The 18,757-nt window shown below is 41.6% G+C and overlaps 1 protein-coding gene across 2 annotated transcripts; it reads left to right on the top strand.

The window, feature by feature from the left end:
- The first annotated feature begins 2,554 nt into the window (after nt 1-2,554).
- On the top strand, nt 2,555-17,815 carry LOC118361540 (repressor of RNA polymerase III transcription MAF1 homolog). 2 transcript variants are annotated; one of them, XM_035741554.2, is made up of 8 exons: nt 2,555-3,134; nt 4,189-4,277; nt 14,177-14,305; nt 14,648-14,810; nt 15,293-15,414; nt 15,670-15,789; nt 16,222-16,314; nt 16,483-17,815. In XM_035741554.2, exons 2-8 carry the CDS (start codon nt 4,195-4,197, stop codon nt 16,505-16,507), a joined length of 735 nt encoding a protein of 244 aa, XP_035597447.1. In that variant the 5' UTR covers nt 2,555-3,134; nt 4,189-4,194; the 3' UTR covers nt 16,508-17,815. The 2 variants fall into 2 exon arrangements, with proteins under 2 accessions (XP_035597447.1, XP_052339195.1); XM_052483235.1 differs by lacking the exons at nt 2,555-3,134; nt 4,189-4,277 and adding an exon at nt 10,491-10,650.
- Nucleotides 17,816-18,757: the final 942 nt, after the last annotated feature.

The following is an 18,757-nucleotide window of genomic DNA, read 5'->3' as shown; positions in this document are numbered from 1 at the left end:
ACAAATTATCTTTGAAAGACAGGGTCCTGAAAAAAGGACGTATTTTTTTGCTGAGTTTATATAAAAAAATCACATTTACATAAGTATTCAGACCCTTTACTCAGTACTTTGTTGAAGAACCTTTGGCAGCGATTACAGCCTTGAGACTTCTTGGGCATGCTACAAGCTTCACACACCTGTATTTGGGGAGTTTCTCTCATTCTTCTCTGAAGATCAACTCAAGCTCTGTCCGGTTGGGATGAAAGAGTCACTGCACAGCTATTTTCAGGTCTCTCCAAAGATGTTCGATCGGGTTCAGGTCTGGGCTCTGGCTAGGCCACTCAAGGATATTCAGAGACTTGTTCCAAAGCCACTCCTATGTTGTCTTGGCTGTGTGATTAGGGTAGTTGTCATGTTGGAAGGTGAAACTTTGCACCAGTCTGAGGTCCTGAGCAGGTTTCCATCAAGGATGTCACTGTACTTTGCTCTGTTCATCTTTCCTTTCGATCCTGACTAGTTTCCCAGACACTGCCGCTGAAAAACATCCCTACAGAATGATGCTGCCACCACCATTCTTCACTGTAGGAATGGTGCCAGGTTTCCTTCAGATGAGACGCTTGGCATTCAAACCAAAGAGTTCAATCTTCGTTTCAACAGACCAGAGAATCTTGTTTCTCATGGTCAGAGTCCTTTAGGTGACTTTTGGACAACTCCAAGCGGGTTGTCATTTGCCTTTTACTGAGGTGTGGCTTCCATATGTCCACTCTACCATAAAGGCCTGATTAGTGGATTGCAGCAGAGATAGTTGTCCTTCTGGAAAGTTCTCCCATCTCCACAGAGGAACTCTGGAGCTCTGCCAGAGTGACCATCAGGTTCTCTGTCACTTCGCTAAACAAAGCCTTTCTCCACTGATTGCTCAGTTTGGCCGCGAGGCCAGCTCTCGGAATAGTCTTGATATTTCCAAACTTCTTCCATTTAAGAATGATGGAGGCCACTGTGTTCTTCGGGACCTTCAATGCTAGAGAAATGTTTTGGTACCCTTCCCCGGATCTGTGCCTCGACACACTCCTGTCTCAGAGCTCAATAGACAATTCCTTTGACCTCATGGCTTGGTTTTTACTCTGACATGCACTGTCAGACCTTATATAGAGGGGTGTGTGCCTTTCCAAATCATGTCCAATCAATTGAATTTACCACAGGTGGACTCCAATCAAGTTGTAGAAACATCTAAAGGATCAATAGAAACAGGATGCACCTGAGCTCAATTTCGAGTCTCATAGCGAAGGGTCTGATTACTTATGTAAATCAGATATCTGTTTTTTATTTTTAATACATTTGCAAACCTTTGAAAAAAATCTGTTTTCGATTTGTCACAGTATGTAGATTGATGAGGAATATTTTAGAATAAGGCTGTAATGTAACAAAATGTGGAAAAATGGAAGGATGGGGAAGGAGATGAAGGTCTCAGATGAAGTTCAAGCATTCTATCCAGATGTCCATCAAACAGGCCTGCAGGTGCCATCAACCAAGAAAGATGGCCAAGAAGGATAGAGCGAGCGAGAGGGCACAAGATCAATAATCACTGTTGAGCGTTCAATTTAAAATAGTGTCAAACTGTTCTAGTGTCATATTGTGTCAGCACAGTAGGGTACAGCAGGGTACCCTTGTAGGTGCCAGTAGTGCAGGACCTTGAGAGCATCACGTCCACTGTATAGGGCTGAGTGACTGAACTATGTGAAAGGTCCTGTGTGAGTGTGAGATAGCGAGGAATCAGAGTAAGTAGACAATGGACCTGATCGGACAGCTCAGAGCCTTTGCTATTTTCTGTCCATAAGAAACAATTGGATTGGTGGACGAGGCAGGGCAGGCCTGGAGCAAGGAAGGAGGGTGTGGTCAGCAAGGCATCCCCCGAGGCTGAATGCCCTAAGGTTTTTATCAGAACGGTCGTAGATTAGTTTTACCTTTTTGCTTTTCCCGACATGGAATCAGTAATCAAGTAACATATTTTATTTACTGTATTGGCTGATGGAAGTACACACATCAGCACTGACTAGCTTAATTTGATATTGTTGCATGTGTAACAATTGCTAAGTTAGCTATTCAAATTGCCAGATGGGTAGAAGTGCCACATAGTAACTGCAGTTCATTATTACTCAGTCAATAAGCACCATCAGTCAGCCAGAAAGTCTAGCTAAGTTAGCGACTAAAAGTAATGGAGAATTCTCACCTTTCTTCAGCAGGTAACTCTGTCTGGGCATTCATCTTGTAGCATGTTGAGGGACTAACTTACTTACACTAGCTAGTATGACTATAGCAAGTATGACTATAGCCAGTAGCCATGTAGGGCTAGCTCGTCAGACTGCTAGCTAGTCAGTACTAGCCAGCTAGTGCAAGCCAACTTTGTTCAGTTGTTGTTGAGTTTGTTCTATTGGCACGAAATTAAAAATGGAATGAAATGTGTTATTTGTTTTCTGTAACTCCATGTCCCGTTTTTTACACAATAAAGGAGAAATAAGTCGATTTTGGATTTTCAAATTCAGAAACCAAAAACGAAAATGAGTCAATATATTTTCTGTTGTCTTCTGAAATAAATAACTAATGAACGTACGACAGACGGACCGGGTCGAATACAGTGGATTTATTCGGTTTTCATCGTTACTGTTGTTTTGCTTTCAAGTAATCGGTCTGGCTAACTGCACATAGCACAGGGACATTACGAAATAGACAGAAGTGAAAAATCGGTTAGAAAAGGCGACTTGATCGGACAGAAACCGCACGAACGTTAGCTAGCTAATCTCTGTCAAATTAAATTGGTCAAAAGGGATGCCGCTGAAATCCAAATCAGACGGATATTTGGATTTAATGTCGTCTCATTTAATCGGCAGAAGCAGTTTTCCGATAAAAGGTTGTACGATAAATCAATTTCGAACGAGCGTATTTTTAAATTGCTGAATTTGAGGAACTAAACGTTAGTAGGTAACCTTAGTCTGACGAATTGAAATCACGGACCGAAAGTGCTACGCTAACATACTAGCTAATTTGGCTGGGCAGACAACAACAGATCTGTTTTGCATTATTGCAAAATAAACATTGCGAGTGAAATTGGTGAAGACGTTTCAGTTCCACAAAGAGTGCTGACATTATCTTTGACTTTGGTAAGAAGGATTGTGTACATTAGCTACCTAGATAGTAGCAGAGTTTTTTTTAGTGGGGGAGGGGATTAACGTTATCTAGTAAGAAAGAAAGGGGTTGCTCGTTTTGGGACTTTACTTTTTGTTTACCTTCTATATGTTTCCACATACGGGGGTGTCTCCAATGATGTGTAATGCTGATTATCTAGTGCTGAGCGATTAATGCTTTTTGAAATCAGTTCGATTATTAAAAAATAATCACGATTTCGGTTTCGATTCTTTTTTTAAATATGACATATTTCAGTTGTTGTGTATATTACGTTTGTTTTATTTTGTTTACTATAATTTCATTCCAAGTTATCATGTCACCTCTTTAGAGCTGCTGTCTGACAAATCACTATTTTGTAGTTCAAGGGGTCTGAATACTTTCCCGAATGCACTGTATAATGCATACTCCCGAGTGGTGAGGTGGTCTAAGGCACTGCATCTCAGTGCAAGAGGCGACATTGCAGTCCCTGGTTTGATTCCAGGCTGCATTACATCCGGCTGTGATTGGGAGTCGCATTTGGGCAGCGCACAATCGGCCCAGTGTTGTCCGGGGTAGGCCGGCATTGTAAATAAGAATTTGTTCTTAACTGACTTGCCTAGTTAAATAAAGGTTAAATAAAATAAATATGCATTTGGAAAGTATTCAGACCCCTTCCCTTTTTCCACATTTTGTTCTGTTACAGACTCATTCTAAAATGTTCCTCATCAATCTACTCACAATAACTCATAATGACAAAGCAATTTAATATTCGTCATTTTTTGTGATCTACAGTTGAGTTAACAGAAAAACAAACAAATGAAATAGAATTCCATTACTTGATCCGAAGTCAGTCAATTCGTTAAAAAAATTATAAAATAACCACTATTTTGGTTAATCGCTCAGCACTAGTGGAATTCAGACCAACCAAGTAGATCAATACCTACACCGAAGGGATAAAATATATTTGATACACCCCTCAGGAAGCAGTGAAAATGTATTATTGAATGTCCGATGGACTGTCTATTTTAACATTTCCCTTTCTTCTCACAGGCAGCAATGAAACTGTTAGAGAACAGCAGTTTTGAAGCTCTGGGCTCTCAACTTTGCGTTGAAACGGGAGAGTCTCACATCCTGGGCAGGTATTTACCATTACAGCACTGGACCAGCAGTATCAGTAGATCAATTGATCTCATATCTAATCACATGGCACAAGGTGTTCTGCAAAGCCTGCAATACTTATTTAATATTAATAATATTTAACAGGGTGTACTGGCCATTAGGAGGCTTGTGTGTGAACTGCAAGTACATAGCAAATAGCACATATGAATACCCCCTCCCCCCTCCACTCAGGGGTGTATTTCTGATGGGGTTAAGAGGCTCTATTTTAGAAGGCAAGATTAACACTTTGGGGCTCTGGGAGCTTCAATAACAACATATGTCAGGACTGAGGGCACTGGCACTGATATGTAAACACAGAGATAAACAGCAAACTGTCTGAATAAGATGGTCAACCGAACTTAAACAAAATAAACCGTACCAGTCAAAAGTTTGGACACCTACTCATTCAAGGGTTTTTCTTTATTTTTACTATGCTCTACATTGTAGAATAATAGTGAAGACATCAAAACGATCTATCTGGAGCTCCAGCCCTTCCGGTTCTGTGTCTGTCACAACATTTACATTTAAGTCATTTAGCAGACGCTCTTATCCAGAGCGACTTACAAATTGGTGCATTCACCTTATGACATCCAGTGGAACAGCCACTTTACAATAGTGCATCTAAATCTTTTAAGGGGGGTGAGAAGGATTACTTTATCCTATCCTAGGTATTCCTTAAAGAGGTGGGGTTTCAGGTGTCTCCGGAAGGTGGTGATTGACTCCGCTGTCCTGGCGTCGTGAGGGAGTTTGTTCCACCATTGGGGAGCCAGAGCAGCGAACAGTTTTGACTGGGCTGAGCGGGAACTGTACTTCCTCAGTGGTAGGGAGGCGAGCAGGCCAGAGGTGGATGAACGCAGTGCCCTTGTTTGGGTGTAGGGCCTGATCAGAGCCTGGAGGTACTGAGGTGCCGTTCCCCTCACAGCTCCGTAGGCAAGCACCATGGTCTTGTAGCGGATGCGAGCTTCAACTGGAAGCCAGTGGAGAGAGCGGAGGAGCGGGGTGACGTGAGAGAACTTGGGAAGGTTGAACACCAGACGGGCTGCGGCGTTCTGGATGAGTTGTAGGGGTTTAATGGCACAGGCAGGGAGCCCAGCCAACAGCGAGTTGCAGTAATCCAGACGGGAGATGACAAGTGCTTGGATTAGGACCTGCGCCGCTCCTGTGTGAGGCAGGGTCGTACTCTGCGGGATGTTGTAGAGCATGAACCTACAGGAACGGGCCACCGCCTTGATGTTAGTTGAGAACGACAGGGTGTTGTCCAGGATCACTCCAAGGTTCTTAGCGCTCTGGGAGGAGGACACAATGGAGTTGTCAACCGTGATGGCGAGATCATGGAACGGGCAGTCCTTCCCGGGAGGAAGAGCAGCTCCGTCTTGCCGAGGCAGGAAAATACACTGTCACTGCTCCGTTATCAGATACATTAGCAATGTGGGTCAAAACACAAGTTAACTTCGCTATCCTAGTACATACACTAACAGTCAAAAGTTTTAGAACACCTACTCATTTCAAGGGTAAGGGTCATTTCTACATTGTATAATAGTGAAGACATCAAAATTATGAAATAACACTTGGAATCATGTAGTAACCTAAAAAGTGTTAAACAAATCCAAATATATTTTAGATTCTTCAAAGTAGCCACCCTTTGCCTTGATGACAGCTTTGCACACGCTTGGCATTCTCTCAACCAGCTTCACCTGGTATGCTTTTCCAACAGTCTTGAAGGAGTTCCCACATATGCTGAGCACTCGTTGGCTGCTTTTCCTTCACTCTGCATTCCAACTCATCAGAAACCATCTCAATTTGGTTGAGGTCGGGTGATTGTGGAGGCCAGGTCATCTAATGCAGCACTCCATCACTCTCCTTATTGGTCAAATTGCCCTTACACAGCCTGGAAGTGTATTGGGTCATTGTCCTGTTGAAAAACAAATGATAGTCCCACTAAGCGCAAACCAGGTAGGATAATGTATCGCTGCAGAATTCTGTTGTAGCCATACTGGTTAAGTGTGCCTTGAATTCTAAATGAATCAAAGCACTCTTACACTATCACATCTCCTCCCCCATGCGTCACGGTGGGAACCACACATGCAGAGATCATCTGTTCACCTACTCTACGTTTCAAAAGGACACGGCTGTTGGAATCAAAAATCTCAAATTTGGACTCATCAGGCCAAAGGACAGATTTCCACCGGTCTAATGTCCATTGCTCGTGTTTCTTGGCCCAAGCAAGTCCCTTCTTCTTATTGGTCTCCTTTAGTAGTGGTTTCTTTGTAGCAATTCAACCATGAAGGCCTGATTCACGCAGTCTCATTTGAACAGTTGATGTTGAGATGTGTCTGTTACTTGAACTATGTGAAGCATTTATTTGGGCTGCAATTTCTGAGGCTGGTATCTCTAATGAACTCATCCTCTGCAGCAGAGGTATCTCTGGGTCTTCTTTTCCTGTGGCAGTCCTCATGAGAGCCAGTTTCATCCTAGCTCTTGGTGGTTTTTGCGTCTGCACTTGAAGAAACTTTCAAAGTTCTTCAAATGTTACGTATTGACTGATCTTCATATCTTAAAGTAATGATAGACAACCTTTTCTCTATGCTTATTTGAGCTGTTCCTGCAATAATATGTATTTGTATAAGGTTATCTTCTGTATATCACCCTTACCTTGTCACATCACAACTGATTGGCTCAAACTCATTAAGAAGAAAATAAATTCCGCAAATTAACTTTTAACAAGGCACACCTGTTAATTGAAATGTATTCCAGGTGACTACCTCATGAAGCTGGTTGAGAGAATGCCAAGAGTGTGCAAAGCTGTCATCAAATGAGTAGGTGTCCAAACTTTTGACTGGTACTAATATCTTTATATTATACAGTGCCTTCAGGGAAGTGTTCAGAGCCCTTTACTTTTTCCACATTTTGTTACGTTACAGCCTTATTCAAAAATGTATAAAAACATTTTTTTAATCCTCAGCAATCTACACACAATACCCCATAATGACAAAGCGAAAATAGGTTTTTAGACATTTTTGCAAATATATTACAATCAGAAATACCTTATTTACTTAAGTATTCAGACCCTTTAATATGAGACTCAAAATTGAAAAATCATTTTTAGGTAAAGGCTGTTATGTAACAAAATGTGGTAAAAGTCAAGGGGTCTGAATACCTTCTGAAGGCACACACAACCTACCAAACACACACAAACCAAAACCACAATGATAGACACCTCTGTCAGAGATTGATGTCATAACCTGAAAGGGGTGTGTCGCCTCATGACGTGTCTGTACTAAGATAAGTGGTGTAGGCTACGTGATTTAAATACCTGAGCAAGACCAGATGAGTCAATATCGTGTGTTATGCAGTAGAATTGCCATAGAAATGTTGCCCTATTCAATCCCTGTAGCAATTACTGGTAATGTGGAACGTTTAGCTAAATAGGCGTAATCTCGCTTGCAAAAAGTCTCGATCCCGCAAATAGGGTGATGGATGAGTGTTTTGTGTTATGCGACAGGGGGTTAGATTAACTGAACTGCAGCAGAGGGGTATACTAGGAACTCAATGAGTTAGCCCACCAACTTTGATAAACAACCAGAAATAACTATTTACTTTCTGGTTCATGAAGAAAGCTGAACGTCTTTGTGTTTTTGATTGTTGAGTTAAGCCTGAAATGGGCATGGTCTACTTATCTTTAAAAATATTCAGGCAAGTTAGCAGGCTAACTCATTGATCCTTCTTAGTAGGAAGCCCTTCAGGCTTTGAGGTAACAGTAGGAACAGGGATGTTGCATAATGGACTCTAGGTTATGAGACCAGTGGATACAGTAATGGTGGTGATGACCCCTGTCTGTCCTGGCTATGATCAATAGGGGCAGTCTGATGCAGGACAGGGTGTACTCTTACAGGGCTTTGTGGCTATTTGTAGACTGTGTAATGGGGAGTGGTATGGAGCCTAAACCAGGGGGGAACGACTGACCCGTCTCATTGAAGCCACAACGTTCAAGGCCGAATGCTGAACTGCAGCATTGTTTTCAGAAAAAACAAGATCCCCTATTATAGGTTAAATCTGTATGAATTCAATAACTTTTTGACAGCATCCCTTTTGATTTAGACAAAACTTTCAATGCATGTTTTGCCCATGGAAGAAGAAGTCAGAAAGTTACTTTTTGGACTTAAATGCAAAAACATTCAGGGGATAGAGGTGTTCAAAGTTGACCAATTTTTGTCTTCATCACTAGAAAATATAAACGGTTAAGTTGGATATAATTTAAAAGCTTAAACAGGGTTGTTAAACTATTTTATTTCAGATGTTTTTTTTGTTTTTTTTACTTCAATTATCTAAAAATGCGTAGCCTCCGATTTGTTTTTTTCTCCTTCATATTAGCTTAGACTAGAGGTATAGCTTAGACTAGAGGTCGACCGATTAATCAGAATGGCCGATTAATTAGGGCCGATTTCAAATTTTCATAACAATTGGAAATCTGTATTTTTGGGCACCGATTTGCCGATTTAAAAAAAAAAAAAATTATATTTTTTTATATATATATTTTTATATATAAAAATACAATTAATACCTTTTATTCGACTAGGTAAGTCACATTCTTATTTTCAATGACGGCCTAGGAACGGTGGGTTAACTGCCTTGTTCAGGGGCAGAACGACAGATTTTTATCTTGTCAGCTCGGGGGATCCAGTCTTGCAACCTTACAGTTAAGTAGTCCAACACAATCACGACCTGCCTCTCTCTGGTTGCACTCCACAAGGAGACTGCCTGTTACGTGAATGCAGTAAGCCAAGGTAAGTTGCTAGCTAGCATTAAACTTATCTTATCAAAAACAATCAATCATAACCACTAGTTAACTACACATGGTTGATGATTTTACTAGATATTATCTAGTTTGTCCTGTGTTTCATATAATCTGACTGAGCATACAAGTATCTAAGTATCTGACTGAGCGGTGGTAGGCAGAAGCAGGCGCGTAAACATTAATTCAAACAGCACTTTCGTGCGTTTTGCCAGCAGCTCTTCGTTGTGCGTCAAGTATTGCGCTGTTTATGACTTAAAGCCTATCAACTCCTGAGATGAGGCGGGTGTAATATATATATATATATATAGACACACACACACACGCAAAGATTGACCTTTTCTCATTCTCAATCCCCTTGACTTTTTCTATATTGTGTTGTATATTGCCTTATTCTAGTTGAAGTCGGAAGTTTGCTTACACCTTAGCCAAATACATTTGGACTCAGTTTTTTACAATTCCGGTCATTTAATCCTCGTAAAAATGCCCTGTTTTAGGTCAGTTAGGATCACCACTTTATTTTAAGAATGTGAAATGTCAGAATGTGAAATTTCATCACATTCCCAGTGAGTCAGAGGTTTACATACACTCAATTTGTATTCGGTAGCATTGCCTTTGACTTGGGTCAAATGTTTCGGGTAGCCTTCCACAAGCTTCCCACAATAAGTTGGGAGAATTTTGGCCCATTCCTCCTGACAGAGCTGGTGTAACTGATTCAGTTTTGTAGACCTCCTTGCTCGCACACACTTTTTCAGTTCTACCCACACATTTTCTATAGGATTGACGTTAGGGCTTTGTGATGGCCACTCCAATACCTTGACTTTGTTGTCCTTAAGCCATTTTGCCACAACTTTGGAAGTATGCTTTGGGTCATTGTCCATTTGGAAAACCCATTTGCAACCAAGATTTAACTTCCTCACTGATGTCTTGATATGTTGCTTCACTATATCCACATAATTTTACTCCCTCATGATGCCATCTATTTTGTGAAGTGCACCAGTCCCTCCTGCAGCAAAGCACCCCCACAACATGATGCTGCCACTCCCGTGCCTCACGGCTGGGATGGTGTTCTTCAGCTTCCAAGCCTCCCCTTTTTCCTCCAAACATAACGATGGTCATTATGGCCAAACAGTTCTATTTTTGTTTCGTCAGACCAGATGGGGTGAAAAAAGTACTATCTTTGTCCCCATGTGCAGTTCCAAACCGTATACTGGCTTTTTTATGGTGGTTTTGGAGCAGTGGCTTCTTCCTTGCTGAGCGGCCTTTCAGGTTATGTCTATATAGGACTTGTTTTACCGTTTTATCTGTTTCCTCCAGCATCTTCACAAGGTCCTTTGCTGTTGTTCTGCAATTGATTTGCACTTTTCGCACCAATGTAGGTTCATCTCTAGGATACAGAACGCGTCTCCTTCCTGAGCGGTATAACGTGGTACCTTCAGGCATTTTGAAAAATTTCCCAAGGATGAACCAGACTTGTGGAGGTCTACAATTTTTTTCTGAGGTCTTGGCTGATTTCTTTTGATTTTCCCATGATGTCAAGCGAAGAGGCACTGAGTTTGAAGGTAGGCCTTGAAATACATCCACAGGTACACCTCCAATTGACTCAAATGATGTCAATTAGTCTATCAGAAGCTTCTAAAGCTGTGACATCATTTTCTGGAATTTTCCAAGCTGTTTAAAGGCACAATAAACTTAGTGTATGTAAACCTCTGACCCACTGGAATTGTGATACAGTGAATTATAAGTGAAATAATTGTTGGAAAAAATTACTTGTCATGCACAAAGTAGATGTCCTAACTGACTTGCCAAAACTATTGTTTGTTAATTAACAAGACATTTGTGGAGTGGTTGAAAAATGAGTTGTAATGACTCCAACCTAAGTGTATGTAAACATCCGACTTCAACTGTATATATGCCATTTTTGTGGAAGACAATCATTGTACCAATATTTGCTTCTATTGCGCAAAATGTATGTTCTTTAAGCAATTTATTTAAATATCGCACACAGAAGAATTTATAAGGATCATTTTAATTGCTAATTGCAGCTGTCAGTACACCAGTCAGCCTTCAGTTGAGATACTCAGTGAGAGGGCACAGCCCTGAGCTAGCTTGCAACGTCACTTCCTGGAGTAGCTGAAACTGCAAATTTTATGTATCCATTGGATGCCATCTTAACAAATGTTATTTGCTTCAAATGCACTATTGAGTCTACACATAGGAATGAATGGTGTCACGTGATCAATGACTATCTATTTATACGCAGTCATTTGCATAGAGACACATACACACACAGCTAGGCACTGAAACAGCTACCAAGTGCTGGTGTTTAGACTGCTGCTTACTGAATTAGAATGGGCAACAATGGCAGCAAGACCCGTGCTGGCACCATGTGACCCAATGAGGCTCTTTCTTTCCACCCTAATAAAGAGCTTAAATCTGCCAATACTCAGCAAAGTTCAACTGGACCCATTACTAATGATAAACGGAGCACACACTCGCACATGAATTTGAGGAAGTTCACAAATTCTGTCAGTGATAGTTTTCCTTAGAATGTCAGTTTCTGGATAATGTATTTATTTATTTGATTGAACCAGGAAGTCTGTTTTGTCTGTAAATGAAAAGTAGGCCAGTCACGTCACCACCCCCGTGACCTTTGCTCCTTCCTATAATAAGACTGGGCCACAGTGTGTCTCTGAGCCAGATTTTGGGTTGCACAACCCCTGCTCTTACATAACTGGGGGTGAGGGGAAAATAAACACACGACTGGACTCTGCTCCACTCCGTCTGCATTCCACCCATACCCCTCAACTGGAACACAGTGAAACAGAGACACAGACACAGATACTTGTTCAAAGCAATACATACAGAACACGAGACGTACAGTGCCTTGCACAAGTATTTAGACCTCTTGGATTTTCTTCACATTTTATTGTGTTACAAAGTGGGATTAAAATAGATGTCAAAGTGTGGGTGTGACCTTTTTTTAATGATAAAACATTTAATAACTAATATTCAGCCCTTTTGTTTATGCAAGCCTAAATTAGTTCAGGAGTAAAATGTTGCTAAACAAATCACAAAGTTACATGGACTCACTCTGTGTGAAGTTATAGGGGTTGACATTCTTTTTTAAATTACTAACCCCCTTCCTCTCTCTCCCCTCAGCCAAGTATTGCATTTCAAGCACAGATTCGACTACAAAGACCAGGGAGCCTTTCGAAGGCCTGGTAAAAAAAAGGACAGTGATTTGTAGATGGTTAACAATAACAAATCAGACATTGAATATATCTTTAAGCATGGTCTAGTTAATTATGCTGTGCGTTATGCATGGCTTGACATAACTTTTTTTTCCACTTGTCCTTTTCTTTTACTTGTCCAATAGCACAAGTCATATGTATAAAACATGTTTTTTTAAAGCATTGAGGCTGATGCAACAGATCGGACCGTTTAGCTTAAAATGTTGAAGTTTTATTTCTTCATATTATAAGCTCAACAATGCGCACATGGCTGTTGGCTACATGCGAATGTTCCAAAATGCAATTAGCAGGGAAAACACCTTTCTCAAAAGCGCACCTCACTCGCAAGTGGTTTCATGTGACAGAGATGAAAGTATCCATTAGAAATGAAGGAAGGGGAGATCTAAAGATGCATCAACTAGCATTGGTTACTAATATGACTAGTATTATGCGTTTGGCTGTAGGACAATTAAAGAACGTTGATTTGAAAGCCAGTAGAACATGATAAATGCTGGTTTTAATTACATATTAAGGGTTTATAAAATAATTCCTTCATTTCAGTGGTCGTATTTTGGCTAGGCTACTTTGAAACAAGACATACTTCTTCATAAAATGACATACAATGTCCAGGTTTTAAACAATGAAGTTTTATGGTTAAATAGTTTTCAAATGTTGACCGCCTCCGCTCAGATTCAAGGTAGGTGATGTTGCGGTGCACAGCAGGCACTGTCCTTCTCTCTCTGGTCTTGTGACCATTTGATCTGCTGTTAATTATCCTTCATTATGTTAGTCAAACATGACTGGTGTTTCGCCTATATTTATGTAATTCAAACTCTCATTAAAGTTTGGCTACATTTTCCTGGCGCCTCTGTCATGTCAGCATCGGTTTGAACATGAGGCTGTAGCCAATATGCATATCACCTTCACTGTGACATGTCATTTTTTATTTTATTTATGTAGGCTACATGAAACAGATTTTAATATTATTCCAGTGTTGGCCTCTCTGATTAAATTCTGATCGGAGTAATTGTTTGATATTGTGATTTCTATGTTTTACATTTCTACATTTCCATTCGGACTGCTTAAATCTACAGTGTATTCTTATCTGAATTTATTTTTTTAAATGTTACTTGTCCCAGACAGGAGGACTAGCGTTAATGTCGATTCCCACCTTATGTATTAAACCACCCAGAAACCTAAAAGATATAGTCGTCCTTCTGAACTGAGCTGTAGGACAGGACTGAAACTGCTCAGGGATGAGGCTATTGATGATTTTAAAACGGTGTGGTAAACCGTTGGGTTGAGCGTGCAGAGATTGACACAGAGACAGGGAGGTTTTAGTCCACAAAAAAACAACTTTACTAGGACAGAAAATGAACATTACAAAGAAAATCACTATTCTTGAAATTCATCCACAGTTACACCTCCAATTGCCTATCAGATGCTTCTAAAGCCATGACATCATGTTTTGCTTGATGTTAGTCTTGCATTTTTAACTTGCTACCGGAAAACTACACAGCTGGAGGAAAGCACCAGAGAAAAGTAGCTTCACAACAGTCAGAGCGCTGTCTGGTGATCCAGTGGTGAAAGCAAAGATATTTCATCCAAGTGGAGAACTGCAACTGAAGCACAAAATGTGTCCATTTTAGATCTGCATTTTCAAAACACAGCAAGATATTGTTTGTGTTTTATCCTTCATTTTATGAGTAAAAAAACGCAAAATCCTGCATTAGCATGACCCCTGAGTATTGAATAATATGTAGTTTGATACAATACCCATGTCCTCCTTAGTCAGTAGCTAAATGGATGTCCACTTGACAAAAGTTAACTCTGGGATTTTTATCTGTCTCTATAGGATTGAGAGCTACTCCTGCAAGATGGCTGGTGATGACAAGCACATGTTTAAGCAATTTTGCCAGGAGGGGGAGCCACATGTCCTAGAGGCCCTCTCGCCCCCCCAGTCCAGCGCCACCAGCCCACCCCAGTAAGTACCACAGCCACACCCCTTATTAATGTTTACATCACACTAGGAATGAAACGGAAGCAAACGGAGGGACTGCCTGTTTTCCATTGCAGAATGTTTTGCACTAATGCATTGATACTGGTGTTGTGTCACAGAATTAGTCTCTTATGTGGCACACTAAGGGGGTGGCAGGTAGCCTAGCGGTTAAGAGCATTGGTCTAGTAACCATAAGGTCACTGGTTCGAATCCCTGAGCCGACTAGGTGAAAAATATGTCTGTGCCCTAGATAATTAATTGTAACTTCCCAACCAAATTACTGAACTCTCTCCCTCTCTCTCTACTCATCTCACTTGTTTTGTGCAGGCTGGGGAAGAGCAGTGAGGATGCCGAAAACCCTCTGAGTGACAAGTGTTGCAGGAAGACCTTGTTCTACCTCATCACCACGCTCAACGAGTCGTTCAGGCCCGACTACGACTTCAGCGCAGCCCGGGCCCACGAGTTTAGCCGTGAGCCCAGCCTCAACTGGGTCAGTAGCACTGCCTCTGCTCCTCTCATGATTACACCACTTTAGAATGACTTAAAACCAATCTAATTGGGCGGTCATTCATGCCTAATTTCAGAATTGCCCAGATACTCATATACAGATACGTTGAATCATCCCATGCTAGTCCCGGAAGCACATCGTTACAAAGCCATACACATAAGGGGAAGGTAGTGAGTTTTCTACAAGGGGCTTATGGAATATCACAGGCTGTAAGATAGGTGTCAAACTCAATTCCTGGAGGACCATGTCTGCTGGTTTTGTTTTATTTCGTTTTGTGTCTAATGACGACCTAAACCACCAGGTGACGAAGCATTCACCTTAATTATAACCTGATTTACCACAATAACCTTGAACGATCAATCAAGTGCAGACACTCTGCCCTCCACAGGATTTGAGTTTGACAGGTCCACACATCTGTGATGAGTATAAGTGGTCCTAACGATGGTGTGCCGTGTCTCCTCCAGGTGGCGAATGCAGTGAGCAGCAGCCTGTACTCATCAGTCGGGGTGGAGTTCAACTCCCTGGGGCCTGAGCTGTGGAACTCCATCGACCAGGAAATTTGCCTGCAGGATTGTGACATTTACAGGTGTGCGTGGGAGATATGGTGGTCCCGCGTGGCTCAGTTGGTAGAGCATGGCGCTTGCAACGTCAGGCTTGTGTATTCGATTACCACGGTGGACCAGTAACATAAAATTAAAAAATGCATGCATTCACTACTGTAAGTCGTTCTGGATAAGAGCGTCTGCTAAACGACTAACACGTGAGCGTAAATGTATATGCTGCTTGTTGTGTTTGTCGCCGGTATATGTAGTATATTTATAATGTCCTTATTTGTCCTCAGCTACAACCCTGACCTGGACTCAGACCCCTTTGGGGAGGAAGGCAGCCTCTGGTCATTCAACTACTTCTTCTACAACAAGAAGCTGAAGAGGATTGTATTCTTCACCTGTCGCTCCGTCAGGTGAGCAGCCACAGCGGGCTTCAGTCTGACTCCATTATCAATGCGGTCTGTGACGATACACATATGAGTTTGTTAGTTCTATACAGCCAGTCCGAAGCAGTTTCTGGCCTGTGGATGACTTTCTATGGTCCCACTGTGTATGTTCTAAAATGAGATAAATCTGTCTCATGTTGCTGGTATGAATTGCTCACACCAAACCAGCACAGCAGCAGGAGTTGATAGACGTGCCGAGGCAGCTTGTTCACAACCCAAAGCCTGTCTGATCTCATGATGTGTGTGTGACTGTTATCCATTACCAGGAGGACAAAAGGCCAGGAAAGGGGACTACCAGGTCAACTCCAAAAACTCCACAAACAATCTGTCAACCAGAGCAACCACATGTACCTGTATGATTGATTAATGAGTCATGGTTTTTCTGCTTTATTTCCACAGTGTCTTGAGTGGGTATGGCTGCGGTTGTCTGGACAACGAGTTGGACATGGAGCTGGATGATGAAGAGGAGATGGATGGATTCACTGAGGACAGGTGGGATCATGTTACTATAGTAATGTTACTACCTGCTTATACTCTTCCAGTGCACCGATGGGCCTGTCTTACATATATATACTTTTGTCTGTGCGTGGGGGTTACATTTAGGTTTTGTGTCTAAATAGAGCCATGATTGACACTGCCTTGTTCTCTCCCCGTCGGCAGGTTCCCCAGAGCTCTTTGTGTCTAGGCACACCCATGCCAAACTTCTACGCCTACACAACCTCCTCCCCCTTCACCTATCCTGTTTATTTTTTCCTCATCTAGTCTTGTTTTTTTTCTTTGTCTCGATGTTCTGTACAGCCTGACCCAGGAAGCCATTTGCTCATGTAGAGGAAATACATTCCCCCATTGACAAGTGCATGTTTCACGCCTTTCACATCAGCTCGATCCGACCCATACCGTGAAGGACGTTTTCTAAATGCCCAGGGTAACTGGGATCTAGATCTCCTGTTTATTGTGCTTCCTCTATCTTCCGTTGTCGCTGAGCTAAGAACTGACTCTGTGCCTGATCATTTGATGGATGGACCTTCCTATGCCTCTCAAACCACATCCTCGTCACCTGAAGCCAGCCTCTGCTTGGATGCTGCACTCTTAAAGAAACCCTCCCAATACTTATTGGATCTGTCTTGGATATTTATTGTCAAGAGAGACCATGGACAGCTAACCCTGACAAGCAAACATTCTCTTTTAGTAAAAATCGCAGCAGATGATGTCACAGAAACGGCTGTGTAAGTGGAGATAGAAGTCCACAGTGCAACACCAGCATGAGTAAGAGCCATGGAAGGGGAGGGGCTTATTACATCAAACTTCTCCAATCCCACACTGGGTAGACGATGGAGCAACGACAGCTAATTCGATTGACTGTCTATCCAGCTGATTTCCATTTGTGACTGCTTCCTTTGTGTGGCTTTTATGCTTGACAGTGGTGTTAATGTGAGAACTGAAAACTTTTATAGCTCCCAAGTTTTTAAACGAATGCTGCTTTTGTAATGGAAACATTGTAATATCTTATGTTGTCTTATTACTGCACATGACATGTGTAGATGGGAGATGGAGATGACTCTGCCAAGGAAAGCAATATGACATCAGACTTGCAGCTTATACAAGATCACTTTCATGAGCTCCTCTGTCACATTGTTCTGCCATCAGTAACCATGTTCCTCAATGTGTGGTTTTTCTGATTCCCTTATGATTTAGGCTAACCTATTGTAAAACTTGTACCCATTTTCCTCTGCTACAATCATCCATTTATTTTATGCTCAAACATTACAAAGGCTTTGATGTAAAGCCAAGTGAATGTACTAAACACAGGCAGCAAAGGCATCAGCGATAGTTCCAGTAATGTTATTAAAGTGTTTTACAGTATTTTTTAGAAAGAAAGACCCATTTATCTCTGTGTTCCCTGTGTAAGGCTTGTGAACCTCCCATGATGACCTCCGTTCAGGACCTGTTTTGATTATACAGCATATGTTAATAAAGTTGTGTTTGAACCAAAGAGTGTCCTCTGTGTTGTCATAGAGAGTGGACACGGGCAGCTCACCCAACACAACACATCCCACTCACAGGGAAGAAGAGGACCAAAATGAAGATGTTTTGAACAGTAATGACTACAATGTGATACAGCAGTGTAAGGTATAGTTAACCATGTTTCCTACAAGAGGAACGTGTTATGTTACACCTCACACCACAACCTTTTTAATAACTAAAAGTGTTCCTATTGACATTTTTGAGTAATGCAAAGAAACATGGAAGGTGCTATAAACTTGGTCCTGCTCAATCCGTCTTAAATTAGGTAAGAGGCAGAGAACATAGAACTCATATAACAATGGTAAACCTTCAATAAATAATTGGAATAGCACAAGCTATACTTATCACCAGGGGCGCAACTTTGGTTTTAGAATTGGGGGAAACATACTTTTTTTTTTTATCCAGTCGGATAAACACTCCAAACAGCCTACCCGACCACTTGGAGGAGTCCGCATGGTCCTAAAGCACACCGTTGCCTCGTTCTGTATCACATTCCAATGATAAAACTGGGGAGGGCAAAAATGCTATTTCAGAATTTGGGGGTGACTTGTCCCTCCCGTCCCCAGTGAAAGATACGCCCCTGCTTATCACGACTGATTTATCATTTTAATGTTCTTACATTGTAAATGGCGGTCATCTTCATCTTGGAGACTAGAGGTATGATCAGGGGAGAAAAGGACCAGTGCATGAAAGTCCAGAAGCGGAACTATGGCTAGGGAACACCAAACCAGGCAGCTAGAGGTTGACTTCAGACAGATGGATGCTACAGCTAGATAGAGGGGCTCAGAACCCCTCATGCAGTGGGGATGAAGCAGAAAAGAGAAACATGCAGTGGGGGTAATATCTCATTAAGCCAATAACCAAAACTTCTGCACTATAACAACACAGCTACAGAAACAAAAGGAGTCTA

Source organism: Oncorhynchus keta, chromosome 28, assembly GCF_023373465.1.
Source record: "Oncorhynchus keta strain PuntledgeMale-10-30-2019 chromosome 28, Oket_V2, whole genome shotgun sequence".
NCBI classification, from domain to species: domain Eukaryota; kingdom Metazoa; phylum Chordata; class Actinopteri; order Salmoniformes; family Salmonidae; genus Oncorhynchus; species Oncorhynchus keta.
This window is presented reverse-complemented; position numbering and strand designations above follow the sequence as displayed.

Excerpts from the sequence above, each read along its gene's own strand:
- LOC118361540 (XM_035741554.2), top strand. The coding sequence starts at position 4,195 with ATGAAACTGTTAGAGAACAGCAGTTTTGAAGCTCTGGGCTCTCAACTT. Across the intron at positions 14,811-15,292 it reads GTGAGCCCAGCCTCAACTGG|GTGGCGAATGCAGTGAGCAG; the intron begins GTCAGTAGCACT and ends TGTCTCCTCCAG. Across the intron at positions 15,415-15,669 it reads CAGGATTGTGACATTTACAG|CTACAACCCTGACCTGGACT; the intron begins GTGTGCGTGGGA and ends ATTTGTCCTCAG.